This window comes from Calypte anna, chromosome 3, assembly GCF_003957555.1.
Source record: "Calypte anna isolate BGI_N300 chromosome 3, bCalAnn1_v1.p, whole genome shotgun sequence".
Classification (NCBI taxonomy): domain Eukaryota; kingdom Metazoa; phylum Chordata; class Aves; order Apodiformes; family Trochilidae; genus Calypte; species Calypte anna.
This window is the reverse complement of record NC_044246.1, coordinates 50174767-50190255: the sequence shown is the minus strand read 5'-3', so window position 1 is coordinate 50190255 and position 15489 is coordinate 50174767. Positions and strand designations below refer to the sequence as shown.

At 48.6% G+C, this 15489-nt stretch overlaps 1 protein-coding gene across 2 annotated transcripts in view; it reads right to left on the bottom strand.

The window, feature by feature from the left end:
* The window catches only part of GALNT14 (polypeptide N-acetylgalactosaminyltransferase 14), an 86719-nt gene extending 78960 nt beyond the window's left edge, over positions 1–7759 (bottom strand). For both annotated transcript variants that reach the window (XM_030447474.1, XM_030447475.1), the window contains exon 1: positions 7595–7759. In XM_030447474.1, the coding sequence (XP_030303334.1) occupies positions 7595–7726 (132 nt within the window). In that variant the 5' untranslated portion in view covers positions 7727–7759. The remainder of the gene's footprint in view (positions 1–7594) is intronic.
* Positions 7760–15489: the final 7730 nt, after the last annotated feature.

The window sequence follows — 15489 nt, the reverse complement described above, 5'->3', positions numbered from 1 at the left end:
AACAGCTTCTCAAGATATATGCCCCCCCTCTGCCATAGCAAGTTGCCCATCCATCCCACCATTGCTCCATGCCATGTCAGCCAGGCAGAGAGAGCTGGTACTGGCCAGCCTAGGCCATGTTTGTCATCTCCTCTATCCCAAAACAGGCTCCTCAAGGTGACACAGCCCAGGACTGATGGGGCTGAGCAGCCACCCCTAGGGGCTAGAGCGTGGTTGGTTTTTGTCTCTTTTTGAGAGACTTAAGGCAGGGGTCCTCCTGCAGGATGGGAAAATGCCTCATGAAGCATTTTGCAATGCCACAAGGAGCGGGTTTTATGCAGCCTACACACTGTACATGGTTTAATGCCAAATATTACATGGATATTCAGCCATTTCAATCCCAGTCGCAAAGGCAGATAGATGATTAATGCATGTTTGAGTCTCTTGTTCTCCAAATTACACTATATTATCACACTAGAAAAATGCAATGGGCATTCTAAACACTACGGCTCTTCCCCACTCCCTCCCCATCAAACTCTGCTCTTGCCAAAAGACAGAAACATGCAACAGAGTAGCTTCCCGCCCAGCCCAGCTCCCGGACACTAGCACCAGTGAGTCCCCTGTATCTTCCCATCCATCTGGGTGGCAATAACACAGAAGGAAGCACAGCCTGGTGTGAGGCACACAGACGCAAAGCTGGAAAGCATCTCTTAGCATCAAGGTCTGATCCTGCAGGCTGCTTAGAACCCCAGAGTACTTTGAGCAGTGAGGGTACTGAGCCTCTCATCACCTCCCAGGAGCCATCCCCCAGCTATAACTGAACACACTTAGAGAGGAGGAGTTGCATTGTGAATGCCAATACAAGTCAAGTATATCAGGTAGTATTTTTTATAAAAGGAACATTTCCTTGTAGCAAGATGAACCTCTTTTAGGGCATGGAGCTCCAAGGTCCAACCAGGTGTTCCAGCAGAGACTCACGAGTAGTGCTCTGAGCCTATAGCCCTCAGGCCTGACTAGGCTGGATAGGCTGTTGCTCCAAGAGCGACTGACCTCTCTGCTGGCTTGCTCTGGAGTAAGCTGAGCCTGTGAGTTTGAGCCTCACCTTTTATTGGCCCCCTAATCCTGCCCATACGCAGTGGGGGCCCACCCTAATCAGGCACAGGTGGGCTTAACACAAGCTCATGCCCACTGCCTGGCAATTAGTGGCACCTGGCTGCCTCATTTCACTACATTTCCTCCCCGAATCTTCTCCTTCAGTCCAGCCCACAATGGACTCGCTTCCCTTTCAGAGGCTGTCAGATGGGCTTCCAGCATACACGAGGGAATGGAGAGAAATAAAACCTCCAAAACCAACAACAAAGTCTTCCTGTCCCTTCTGTAGGCATCAGAGCCAAGACCTCACTCTAAGCCCCTGACTGCAGCAGGGATATGGTCTGCTTTGGATTCACCAGGCAAGGGGATGAGATGACCAATGGGTTGGTTGTCATCTACCCATCTCCTGCTCCCTCCTCAGCATCCCCCAGGGCTGGGCAGCTAAAGCTTGGCACAGAGTACAAGCACTAGCAGGAGCAGCCAGCACACTCAAGGTACATTCTTGCAGAGCAAGCTACATGTACTCATCACAAATCAATTTGGAAATTCGCTTGGAATTAATCCTGCCTATCAGTTCCTCTCATTATTTCTTTATGTAATTAAGTTACTAATTTATATGTTCCCCCCACCCCTTTCCAAAGCAGAGCAAAGGGCCAGATTAGAGAAAGGAGGTGGAGATGCTGGGCAGTAGTAGCCTGGAGCCCAGATGCCTGGAGCAGCTGTCAAATCCCACTGCCACCTCCCTCTGCAACTTCAGGTGGGTCAGCCACAGCCTGATTTTCCAAGTGGGTTGAGTGACACCAATTCCTCCAGAGAAAACCAGAGCCAGAAGGATACAAAGTTCAATTAACCTCTCTGGGTCCCAATTTAGCCAGCCAGAAAACTGCCTGGGCAGGGAGATAGGCTGGAACTAATTAATGCTTGCAAAGTCTTTCAAAACCCTCCACCAAAAGGCACAAGAGGGCAAGGAAGCCTTGATGAGTCCCAGCAGATCCATAACCCTGACTAGTCCTTCATCCTTACATTCTCATCTATCAGATTCAGCTTTCCTACAAGCCAAGCCCCTGGCTGCTAACCAGCTGGGCCCTGCAAGCAACATGCCCTGGCAGAGGCAGGCACACTGCTCTGGCCACCCTTCCCAGCCTGTTTATAGGACTTTATAGAAGGTAGAGAAAGATCAAGGGCAAATTTTTCTCACTGCACTAACAGGGTCTGATCTGCCTTTTGGAAAAGAAAAAAAACCACACTCAAATGCCAAGTAACAGCACCAAAGGAACTGGAGAGTTTTTCCCAGGAGCAACTTTATGGTCCTCAATGGAGCAAGTTTTCTTCCACATGCTGCCAGCTCTGCATGGTTACAACAACATCCCATTGCTAAAATCCAGCCACAGCTTGCTCTGGCATGTACTACCAGAGGCTCTGCAAGCAGCAGGAGGAAGAGGAGGGAAACAAGGTGACAGGGATTGAGGGGAGCAAGGGCTAGCAAGAGGGGTAACCTATGAGTATGCCTGCCACCAGGCAGTGGCAAGAGATGTAATTAGAGGGGGAAATAGAAAAAACAAAGAGGAGGTGAAACCAAGTTAATTACAACAGATGGCTGTGCTTCAGGCAGAAGCAGCTTGGAAAAGCTCAGTTACCACTATCAGACCTGTCCCAAGTGCAGGAAGCCAAGTCTGAAGCAAGTTTCAGGAGCAGACAAGAATCACAGAACACAGCAGACTCCTCATGCTCCTCAGAGACCTTGCCGACCCCAACACAGGGTTCTCCAGCTACAGAAAGAACTTGACAGGCCTTCCCTTGGGAAGGTGAGTGCTGGATCTGCCACAGGATTTGGGGTAAAGGGCTGGGGGTGTGGGCTGCAGACCAAAATAATAGCTATGGACACGCAAGTCCTCCAAATAGCCAAGGGCAGCATGTCTGTGAAGAGCAGCTCTGCTGCTGGAAGGCCAGACAGTGAGCTCAGGCCCCTTCACCTTCCAGCACCAGACACATTCCATGAACACTGCTGGGAGACAGTAATGGGCAGGAGGAGGCATCACCAGCTGGAGTCACAGAATCACACACATCACAGCATCAGATGGGTTGGAAGGGACCTCTGAGATCATCAGCTCCAACCCTTTACCCACTACCACCATGGTTACCAGACCATAGCACTGAGTGCCACATCAGTCTCTTAAAAACCTCCAGGGACAGAAAATCCACCACCTCCCTGGGCAGCTCATTCCAATGACTGATTACCCTCTGTGTAAAGAATTTCTTTCTAATATCTAACCTACACCTTCCCTGGCAGAGTCTAACTAGAAGGCTCCAAAGGTTAAATCCACATGAGGTATGATATGTGGTGTGCACATGGCTATAGAAATAAAGCTCAACTTCAAGAAGGCAGGAGAGAGGGGAGAATAAAAAAATTAATAAAATTAAAAAAACATGAAAAAATGCTGTCAGGAAAGTTGACCTGGATTTACTCCATTGTTCTACCACAGCTGTGCTACAAAATTTCCACTGCTGTTAGCAACCTACCACCTGCGCTTTTTTCTCAAGGAATTTGGGAGGACATCTCTAAGTGCTCAAGTTTTCATCATCCTACTAGCCAGGAGAACAGGATATGCTGCCAGGCTCCTCTACAGACTGCAGCATCCCTGCCTCTGGTACCCAAGTCAGCTCTGCAGCTGCTCAGAGGGGTGACACCCCACCTCCACGCTCACAACTAGCTGATAATTGTTACTGCTCAAAAGTAGTTTCCAAGACCAAAATATGTAAAGCATTAAAAGGAAAGAAAAAAAAACCTGCACTCTATAGTATGGTCTCAAGGAAACATAACTGTTTTGATGGAAAATTCAGAGGAAATGAAGGAAAACCAATTTTAGCAGTCAAATAGCTGGAGTTATGGCAACTTGTCAGTTTCAGCATTGAAACTCAGGGCCTGATCCTGTATGATGGGAAATGCTCTTTGCCAGACATGGGAGCCTAGCCCAGCCCCTAACATCATCAGCAACCCATCACCTCAGGGTGGCGAGAGTACCAAAGGGGAGCAGAGACCCCAGACCAGCTACAAAGTTGTCCTGGCTTAGGTCCATCATGTAACAAAGGACCATGTGGCCACTCAGTCCCCCACCTCTCCCACTTCAGGATGGTGAGGAGGGAAATCCACCTAAAACCTTGTGGGTCAAGACAAGGACTAGGAGAGATACACTCAACAACTATGGTCACAGGAAAAACAGACTCAACTTGAGAAAAAAATCAATTTAATTTACCATTAATCAAATCAAAACAGGTCAAAGAGAAAACAACAGAGCTTAAATACCTAAACCCACCACTCCCTTCTTCCCAGGGCTCAAATTACTTTCACAGAATCACAGAATCCTAGGGGTTGGAAGGGACCTCGAAAGATCATCTAGTCCAACCCCCCCCTGCCAGAGCAGGGCCACCTAGAGTACATCACATAGGAACGTGTCCAGATGGGTTTTGAATGTCTCCAGTGAAGGAGACTCCACAACCTCCCTGGGCAGCCTGTTCCAGGGCTCTGTCACCCTTACAGTAAAAAAATTTTTTTGAATATTCAACTTGAACCTCCTATGCTCCAATTTACACCCATTACCCCTTGTCCTATCACTGGTCACCACTGAGAAAAGCCTAACTCCATCTCCCTGACACTCACCCCTTACATATTTGAAAACATTGATGAGGTCACCCCTCAGTCTCCTTTTCTCCAAACTAAAGAGACCCAGCTCCCTCAGCCTTTCCTCATAAGGGAGATGTTCCACTCCCTTAATCATCTTAGTAGCTCTGCGCTGGACTCTTTCAAGCACTTCCTTGTCCTTCTTGAACTGAGGGGCCCAGAACTGGACACAATACTCCAGGTGCGGCCTCACCAATGCAGAATAGAGGGGGAGGAGAACCTCTCTTGACCTACTAACCACACCCTTTCTAATGCACCCCAGGATGCCATTGGCCTTCTTGGCCACAAGGGCACATTGCTGGCTCATGGTCATCTTCTTGTCAACCAGGACCCCCAGGTCTCTTTCATCTAAACTGCTCCCCAGCAGGTCAGCCCCCAACCTATACTGGGACATCGGGTTGTTCTTCCCCAAATGCAAGACTCTACACTTCCCCTTGTTGAATTTCATCATGTTTCTCCCTGCCCAACTCTCCAGCCTGTCCAAGTCTCTCTGAATGGCAGCACAGCCTTCTGGTGTGTCAGCCACTCCTCCCAGCTTAGTGTCATCAGCAAACTTGCTGAGGGTACATTCTATACCCTCATCCAAGTCGTTGATGAAGATATTAAACAACACCGGTCCCAGCACTGACCCCTCCCGGTATCTCTGCCTCCTCACTTACAAGGTGGCACAGGGAGTGGGGTTTGCGGTCCGTTTGTCACAGGTTGTTCCCTGCAACTCCTCCCTCCTCAGGGAGAAGGATTCCTCACAGTCTGCCCCTACTCCAACGTGGAGTCCCTCCCACGGGAGGGAGTCTTTCCCACGAGGTACAATCCCTTAGGAGTGAACTGCCAGCTGCCACTGCTCACTGAGCCACAGCCTGCTCTGGGCACATCACCTCCCCTGGCACAAGGTCCTTCACGGCTACAAGTCCTTTCCTCCATGGGCTGCAGGTCCACACCTGCTCCCCTGTGCCCCTCCAGGGGGACAGCCTGCCATCTCACCTTGGGATGTAGGGAAACCTTGGCTTAGGCACCTTCTCTCCCTCCTTCCACATGGACATTGGTACCTTTGCTCAGACACTGCTCTCACCTCTGGTATCCCTCTATCTGCCCTGAGGCCTTACAGTTGCTTGTTTCACCTTCTTGAATATGTTAATTGCAGAGTCGCATCCATTGTCACTGATGGGCACATCTCCCTTAGCCAGATGTGGGATGGGACTTTTTGGAATCAGGGGAGCTTTCAGCAGCTTCTGACAGGAGCCACCCCTGGGCTCCTCCCCTGCTACCAAAAAATGGCACAACATAAGCCCAGAACAAAAGTGAAGCTGTAGTTCAGCTGCAGCTGGTAAGAAGCAAGGTTCATTTTAAGGAGAATACAGGAGATCACACCAAACAGAGGACGTCTCACTTTGCAGTTTTTAAGCCAGTTCTGATAGAAATGTATTGACACCAAAGCACAGGTTAGGAAAAGGCTTGTCCCAATTTTCAATTGTTTACTGCTTTGCCCTGCTTAAGTAAATAAATGTATGTCCACATAACTTTACTTTCGGGGACTGAAATTGCATAGATTCATTCCTCTCTACTAGGACTGAAAGATTTCTGAAAACCTGAAAAAAAAAATCCATGATCTGTATCTAAAAAACTTGGAAAACAAATGATTCCTTCAGGTGAAAAAAATCAAAGTAAGCTTTGTGAGTTCAGATGCGGGTTTTTTTCTCCAATCAGCTCATTAATTCTGTTACAGAGGTGATATATAAATGTAAGTCTGTGAAGAACTGGCCAACACAAACAGTTGCTGTAAATTAGAGGACAAATGCTCAGTTGGGTGTCACTGATACAAAAGGGCTGAGGGCTCACACCCTTCCTGCCACAGCAGCCCTAAACCACATATTTTCAGGACCTGCACTCTAACCCCGATTAATTTATTCCAGATCTACAACAGTGTAACTAAGAGCAGCATCTAATACGTGTCCTTTGGACAGTTAACCCCAGGCTAAACTCAGGCTGCTCTCGACCATTTGAGAGGACACAGGACCTTGTTCACACGAAGCTGCTCACAGTTCCTCTGCTTTTGTCAGCGTTTGGGCAGTGAAACTCCCGTTTTGCTCCTTGTGTAGAGAGGGATGCTCTCCCCATCTCTCCGTGCTCTTAGACACGACATAGAAACCTAAAATTGCAAACGCACTCTTTTACCACCCAAACTGAGAGTTGCAGGACCATACTCCTACCGATGAAGATTCATCGGCTTCAAACAAAACCAGCAATTAGCAACCCCAGTTGTTTAATGCGGCTGATGAACATGCAGCTGATGAACGGGCCACCGAAACGCTCCCTGCCTGCTTCCCTCTCGTTTCAGCCAGGGGACAGGATCGAGTCCTCCGTGTTTAGGAGAGAACTCGGAAACGCTTCGTGACTCACCTCCACCACCACCCCCGTCTCCCATAAGCACCACAAAACCACTTGGGGTGCATCAATCTCGCTGCTCCCCAGGGGACCTAAGGCCCCAAGCGGCGAGGACTGCTCGAAGTTAGCGGGGAGGAGGGTGCAGAGAGCTAGCAGCGTCGGCGCCCTTCACACAATCCCGGCGGCAGCCCCGACGGCTGTAGACCCCCAAAAGAGTGGCTGAAACTGTCGCTGCCCAAGGGCACGCAGAGAAGGCACCGTGACCAGGGAGGTTAATTCACCAGATGGGGCTAAGGAAAAGGCCCGAGCTCCCATTACAGGCACAGAGCAAAACTTTAAGGGGAGCGCGATAGGCTGGGGATCCCGAAAACCGCCGGGAGTTTCTTCCCGGGCAGCGGCGGAGCACCCTGCCTGCGTCCCGCCGGGGCAGCCACGGTCCCGGTCCCGCCACCCCTTCCTTACCTCAGGCGTGCGCCCCTCGGCTCCCGCCGCCTCCAACTTCCTCCTCGCCCCGAAGAAGAAGAGGAGGAGGAGCGTGGCGAGCCAGAGCACCCCCAGCAGAGACAGCGCCAGGCGCCGGGGCTGTCGCCTCATCTTCGGGGGCTGTGGGAGAAGTGTGGGGGGGCGGAGGGGAGAGAGAAAGGCAGTGGTGAACGCCCGGGAAGGAGGCAGAGGAGGGCGGGAGGAGCGAGGCTGGGCGGAGAGAAGAATCGCGCTCACCCGCCCGCCTCGAAGCCGGCGATGCGAGCACTGCGTTGTGCATGCTCTGCAGGGGATGGGAGGAGGAGGTGCCGGGAGACGCCGGGGGGCTGGACCCGGAGCCGCTGACCGATGAAGAGGCTGCACCCGAGGCTCGGGGCAGCTCCCCTGCCATGTTTGCTGGTCTGGGGATGCGGCCGCCCTGGGACGGCGACAGCGGGCACACTTGTTATGGTTTTTTTTTTTTTGTTTCCTTGTTGGTTTTTGGGTTTTGTTTTAGGGTTGTGTTGTTTTGTTCTTTTGGGGTTTTTTTGTGGGCTTTGTTTTTTGGGGAGGGAGAAGGTTGCGGAATGTAACAGGGGATGCTCGGTGCTGGGTGTCCGGGCGCTGGGGCCTGCCAGCACCGCTGCCGAAGTAGGCCGGTCCGGTCCCCATCCTTGCTCCCGGGAGAGGGGAAGCCAGCGTTCAACAGCACGCATTGAGGAAAGGCTGAGGGAGCTGGGTCTCTTTAGGTTGGAGGAGACTGAGGAGAGACCTCATTAATGCTTACAGATATGTAAAGGGTGTCAGGAGGATGGAGCCAGGCTCCAGTGATGACCAATGTTAGAACTAGGGGTGACAGGTTCAAGTTGGAGCATTGCAGGCTCCGTGTAAACATAGGAGAAGCTTTTTCACTGTGAGGGTGAGAGCACTGGCACAGGCTGCTCAGTGAGGCTGTGGAGTCTCCTCTGGAGATATTGAAAACTCACCTGGACACGTTCCTGTGTGACCTACACTATGTGATCCTGTCCTGGTAGAGGGGTTGGACTCCGCTCTCTTGAGGTCCCTTCCAACATTCTGTGATTCTGTGAACACACAGAGGAGGCTCAGACGTGACGGGATGATTAATTTATCCAATTGAAACAGCAAGGGGAATGTAGGTAGGTGGAATTTAATTATTGGATTTTGGACAAGTATTGCATGAGCTGAGCAATCCTTGCAGAAGACATTGGAGAATAAATGAAGTACTGGAACAGATGCGAGTCATTCACATTAGTACAAAAACTACAGAAAAAAACCCATAAAAACAGGAATCCATGCATAAAGTAACACAATGGAACAAACTGGAGATAAGATGTCAAATGCTGGTAAGTCTGATGCATGTGTTGTAAACAACTTCTATTCGTTTTTAACACACTCCTCCTGGCTTTATTATTTCCTGCAGTTGTGTTCTCTCAGTTGCTAATTTATCTTTTGTGATCTTCATCTTCTCTCCTCTGATTCATTTCCAGAGCTCAGTAAGCCCTTCTCCCCTAACATAATCCATGCCTCTCAGACCCAACATTCATAGAAAGGAGCCCAGATAAAAATATCATTAGCATCCACAAAAAGGGAAATCTATCTCTGTTTTAAGGATGTCTGACTTTGAAACACCTTTACCTGAACAATGAAAGCAGGTTCAGTGGGCAGGCTTCGGTTGAACTTTGTTTTACAACAGCAGTGACTCAGCCAAGCAGGAGCAGAACTAAATGAGTGAGAAGACAGTACAGACCCCTCGTGCCATGGTGAGCCAGTAGCCCAACACTGCAGGAGACCTATGCCAGACTGAAAATGGCACCTCTTCCTATGCTGTGCATCACTGTCACACTGTCACTTCCTCAGGCCCATTCTCAGGATAGCTGGACTACTGTTTTCCAGCACTGCCACCATGAGACATCTCTGCCCAACCTATTGAGAGGATCCTAGCTGGATGTAGGGGTGCTCTCTTCCCCAAACTGTTGCCTTGTGCTTTCTTCAGAAAGCTAAGGTGAAGCACCTGAGTAACTTTCAGCAGCTGAGGCATAACAGTGGCAGCTTTTCATATTGCTTATAGTTTTCTTCCTATCTGGTGCTCAATCTAGGTACTGGCACTGATAGGTTGTTTCCTCTCACATACCTTCTTCCAACCCCCTTGGAGCAGGAACGGTTTTCTGACCAAAAAGGTCACCTTGCCATGAGTAGCTGCTGTTTTTTTCCTGTCTGGGATGAAGCAACCTCAGCTGCTGTTACGCAGCATTCCCCTGACACAATTGCAGAGGGTGCTGAGCTTTTCCTACCATGCCTTGCTCCATGCTAATGTGTGAAAGCACATGGGTGCTATAATTCAAAGCTGGATTAAAAACCCTTTTCTTTTTTGTAGGTCAGACTTTCAGCAGAAGTTATTACAAAATACAGGATGGAATAAAGGAAATATCAGGGAAATACATTAGAAAATAGATTACAGGCAAGGCAATAAATAGGACAGACCTGACAAAAATGCAATCAGATAAAGCTATCTTTTTACCTTGAGAAACAACTCCCTCTGCTGAGGGAAAGCTTTACTGGCAGGGCTCGGTGCTGTGACCAGTAACCTCGCCATACCCAGCAGAGATCATGGATCCCAGGCAAAGGGCTCACTCTTCCTTGTTGGCACCGCCACTGCACCCGGCGAGGAAGGTGACAACACTGGTGACACAGTACAAATGCTCCAATGGAGCTCCGCAGCTGCTCTGTGCAGGCATCCTATGCTGAGGCAGGAGATTCAAGGAGCTCTAGCCATACATAAAATCTGCAAGAAAGTATATTCCTCCCAAGAGTGTGATCTGGGACAGATAAGAAATTGAGCATAAATTGTTACAGCTATTTAAATAATAAGAATGAGCCAAGAGTAGGTTCTGAATTATTTAAAGTCACAGACTTTCAGAAACTTGTATAAACATTCTCCTGCAAATTACACTAAAACCATGGCAATAAAAAGAATCTATTATTGATACCCATATCTTCCCCATTTTTCTAAATTTTCATCTGCCAGTCTCAGATGCTTCAAAAGGGAGGTCTATACCTGCTTCCAAGAGAGCAAAATTTAAGGCCAGCAGTACAGACAGAGACAGAAAAAAGTCTAGGAAATTTAGCATTTGCTGTTATCAGCATTGCAAAGTTGCTGAGAAGTGATTATTTCCTGGTGGAAAGCAAAACCAGAACATAATTTCTGAGTGGAAGGGGGATTCCTCACAATCACCACTTCAGGGAATGGCACTTTGGGGTCCTGCCTTTAAGGAAATGTTAGTAGGGGAATGTAGCACTCCTCACTACTTCAAGAGCAGTTGCTCATCAAGAACCAAAGGAATTTCATCTCTCCAGGTATGCTCATCAGCCAGGACTGATTTAGTACAGTTTTTACTAGGAATACTCCTGGGTTTGAGTTCAGTTCACATTTCTGATCCTATTCACAGAAAAAAAACCCAACCAAAACCAAAAAACCAAACCAAACCAAAAAAACCCACAAAAAAACAAAAACAAAAAACCCAAAACAAACAAAATCCCCACACATGTGTGGAAAGCACATGTGTTTTCCAAAAGATTCACAAGTCGTTTGCAGTTTGCTCTGGCAGAAGTTGGAAGAGGGTTAAGCAGATAACACTTGGGAAGAGATCTGAGAAAAGAATCAAAATCTGCCCCCTCGTCTACTCAGGATGCTGGGGACTCCCAGCTGAACCTCACACCTTCTTGTAAAATGGAGCAAACCCATCAAGCTCTGGCTGAAAAAGGGCTTCCAGGACACAAAGCCCCACTGCCAGGAGAAGAGCTGGTGCAGAATCATGGGTCTGGAGCAGCGCAGGTCTGACTGCAGCTTTTCCATAAGAGGTGCCACACAGATATATAAGAAAGAATATGTTTGCAAAAATAAGAGATCAGCTTTTGAAAGGGTCAGCATGGTAATGTGTTACCCTGGGAAATGGACTTTGTTCCATGGTGAACATCACACTTCTGGTACCTGCTCCAGGTTTGGGGAAAGAAGCTTTTTTATTAAGAGAAGTTTCTCTCCCACCCCTGGAAAAGTGTGTGCTGCATTCACTGAATTTTCTACACTGAGGACAGGGCCAGGAAAGGAAGGAAAGCACTTAAAGCAGCTCCCAAGTAGCTGGTTTGGCACATGCTGAGCTTTGGCATGTTTCACTGAAAGCCCATCTGTCCCTCATCACCCAAGAACTGAAGAGCCAGCCTGGGTGCAGGGCTTCCAGGAGAGCAAACCAGCACATGTCCCTGGCTCGGGCACAACCCAAGAGCTCCAACCTGCTCCCAGGAGAATGACTCAGAAACCATTTGTTCCTTGTCTATGGGGTAGAGCTGTGTTTTGAATGCAGTTATATCAGTGACTCTTACCAGTTTATATTTAATATATTTTATATATATAATTTTTTTTCCTGAAGCCTTTCAAAAAGGTTCTTAGTCTGTTCCTAATCCAGTAAACATGGGCAGAAGGGGAGAAGCCAGTAATTCCTTTGCAGAGGAGGAGGGGGAAATGATTGCTTTGCCATGGGATTCAACCATCTCTGCAGCACTCATCACCACCATGCCCTGGCCCTGTGAAGTTTTGCTGCAAGGGAGTATAGAATCATAGAATCACAGAATTGGCTGGGTTGGAAGGGACCTCAGAGATCATCGAGTCCAACCCTTGAACCACCATTGCGGTTGCTAGACCATGGCACTGAGTGCCACATCCAGGCTCTTTTTAAATAGCTCCAGGGACGGAGAATCCACTACTTCCCTGGGCAGCCCATTCCAATGCTTGATCACTCTCTCCGTAAAGAAATTCTTTCTAATATCTAACCTAAACTTCCCCTGGCACAACTTAAGACCGTGCCCTCTTGTCTTGTTGAAAGTTGTCTGGCAAAAGAGACCAACCCCCACCTGGCTCCAACCTCCTTTCAGGGAGTTGTAGAGAGTGATGAGGTCTCCCCTGAGCCTCCTCTTCTCCAGGCTGAACAGCCCCAGATCCCTCATAGGGTCTGTGCTCGAGTCCCTTCACCAGCCTGGTTGCCTCCTTTGGACTTGCTCCAGGACCTTGATATCCTTCCTAAACTGAGGGGCTCAAACGGGTGGTTCCTAGCCACAGCTACTGTCACACACAGCCTTCAGAGTTGTGAGCAGCAGCGAGTGCCACGTTGCACAGTATCCTACTGTCTCAAAAAGGAGCCTCCATGAAAGCTGTTGAAAATTCTGTGAAGATTATAACATTATTCTACATTTTTGTGGCAGGTGAGCTCTGCCTTTGCTTCTGTGCTGAGATAGGAAGGGGAAAAAAAAAACCAAAACCAACCAACCAAAAAAACCTCTTAATGCTGAGCAATGTTCCCCCTGCATACCCTCAGAGAAGACCAAAAATGTTAAAGACAGCTCTGGCTAATATCAGGAGAATTGTAAGTTGAAGCTCTTTTAAAATAAGTAAAAGCTTTATAATTGGATGTCTGCTATACTTCACTGACATAGGCCAGCTTGGCCCTCTTTAAACATTTGCTGGGGGAAATCCTATGGGACAGGATACTAGAAAGTTAAGGGGCCCAGGATGGTTGGTTAATATTCAAGGACCACTTCTTCTGAGCTCAAGACCAAGGCATTCCAATGGGAAGGAAATCAGGGAAGTAGGAGACCAGTATGGAACTGCAGATGGCAGAAGATAACCTATAGATTGTGGTAGGGGTGGCCATTTGGGAGGAATGTAAGACTGTTGTCTGAGAATGCAGAGAGGCAACTAGGAAAGCTAAAGCTTCCCTGGAAGGAAACCTTGCAAGAGAGGTTAAGGACAAAAGGAAGGGCTTCTTCAAATACATAGCAGATAAAACCAACACCAGAGGCAATGTAGGCACAGCTAAATGAGGTGGGTGCCCTGGTGACAGAGGATAAAAGAAGGTGGAATTGCTGAATGTCCTCAGAAGCTCCAGGCCCCTAAGGCTACTGAGGAAGTCAAGGTGAAGGATGAGTTTGCTTTGGTTGATGAGGGGCTGGGTTAAGGATCAGTTAATGAAGCTGGACATCCATAAATCCATGAGTCCTGATGGGATGCACCCATGGGTGCTGAGGGAACTGTTGGATGTCATTGCTAGGCTGCTCTACATCATCTTTGGTAAGTCACTGGGAACAGGAGAGGTGCCTGAGGACTGGAGGAAAGCAAATGTCACCCCAGTCTACAAGAAAGGCAAGAAAAAGGACCCAGGTAACTACAGACTGGTCAGCCTCACCTCCATCCCTGGAAAGGTGATGGAACAACTCATTCTTGATGCTGTCTCCAGGCACATCAAGGGCAAGAGCCTTATCAGGAGCAGTCAACATGGCTTTACCAAGGGAAAGTCATTTCTGACCAACCTGTTGGGCTTCTTTGAAGATGTAACCAGGTGGATGGATGATGGCAGAGCAGCAGACAGAGTTTATCTTGATGTCAGTAAGGCATTGACACCATCTCCCACAGCATCCTTGGAGCTAAACTGAAGAAGTGTGGCCTGGATGATCAGGTAGTGAGGTGGATCAGGAGCTGGTTGAAGGATAGAAGCCAGAGAGTTGTAGTCAATGGGATGGAGTCCAGTTGGAAGGCTGTTTCTAGTGGAGCCCCTCAAGGGTCAGTACTGGGACCAGTACTATTCAGTATGTTTAGTGATGATCTGGATGAGGGAACAGAGTGTCCTATCAGCAAGTTTGCTGATGACACAAAACTGGGAGGAGTGGCTGACACCCCAGAAGGCTGTGCTGCCTTTCACAGGGACCTGGACAGACTGGAGAGTTGGGCAGGGAGAAATTTAATGTATTACAACAAGGGCAAGTGTAAGGTCTTGCATCTGGGAAAGAACAACCCCAGGTACCAGTATGGGTTGGGGACTGAGCTGTTGGAGAGCAGCACAGAGGGAAGGGACCTGGGGGTGCTGGTGGATGGAAGGATGGCCATGAGCCAACAATGTGCCCTTGTGGCCAAGAAGGCAAATGGCATCCTGGGGTGCATTAGAAGGGCGTTAGAAGGTCAAGAGAGGTTCTCCTCCCCCTCTACTCTGCCCTGGTGAGGCCACATCTGGAATATTGTGTCCAGTTCTGGGCCCCTCAGTTCCAGAAGGACCAGGAACTGCTTGAGAGAGTCCAGCACAGAGCTACCAAGATGATGAAGGGAGTGGAACATCTCCCTTGTGAGGAAAGGCTGAGGGAGCTGGGGCTCTTCAGCCTGGAGGAGAATGAGGGGTGACCTCATCAATGTTTATAAACATGTAAGGTGTGAATGCCAGGAGGATGGAGTAAAGCTTTTCTCAGGGGTAAGTAATAATAGGACAAGGGGCAATGGTTATAAACTGGAGCATGAGCTGTTCGATATAAATATTAGGAAGAATTTTTTCACTGTGAGGGTGACAGAGCACTGGCACAGGCTGCCCAGGAAGGTTGTGGAGTCTCCTTTCCTGGAGCCATTCAAAGCCCACCTGGGTGTGTTCCTGTGTGACTTGCTATAGGTGACCCTGCTCTGTCGAGGGGGGGGGTTGGCCTCGATGATCTTTCAAAGTCCCTCCCAACCCCTAACTTTCTATGACATAACCAAAATTAAACTTGTCCTATGTCTGTAGCATAAACTGCAGCATCAAACGTGAAGCTGTGAAGCATTTCCCTTCTCTACTCAGGTGAAGATAATTGCTTTGTACCTCCTCACCTACTGCTGCAATCAGGAAAATGGAGGAATTCCTGCAGGCTTGTTGCCACTATTGGAGTTGCATGCAGATTTTTTTTCAGTAATTTTTTTTTTCTTTTTATTAAACAACTGTTCTTCAGTTAGTAGTAGATTCTTCAGTAGTAGTTCTTCAGTAGTAGTGGATTCTCCGTCCCTGGAGATATTTAAAAAGAGACTGATGTGG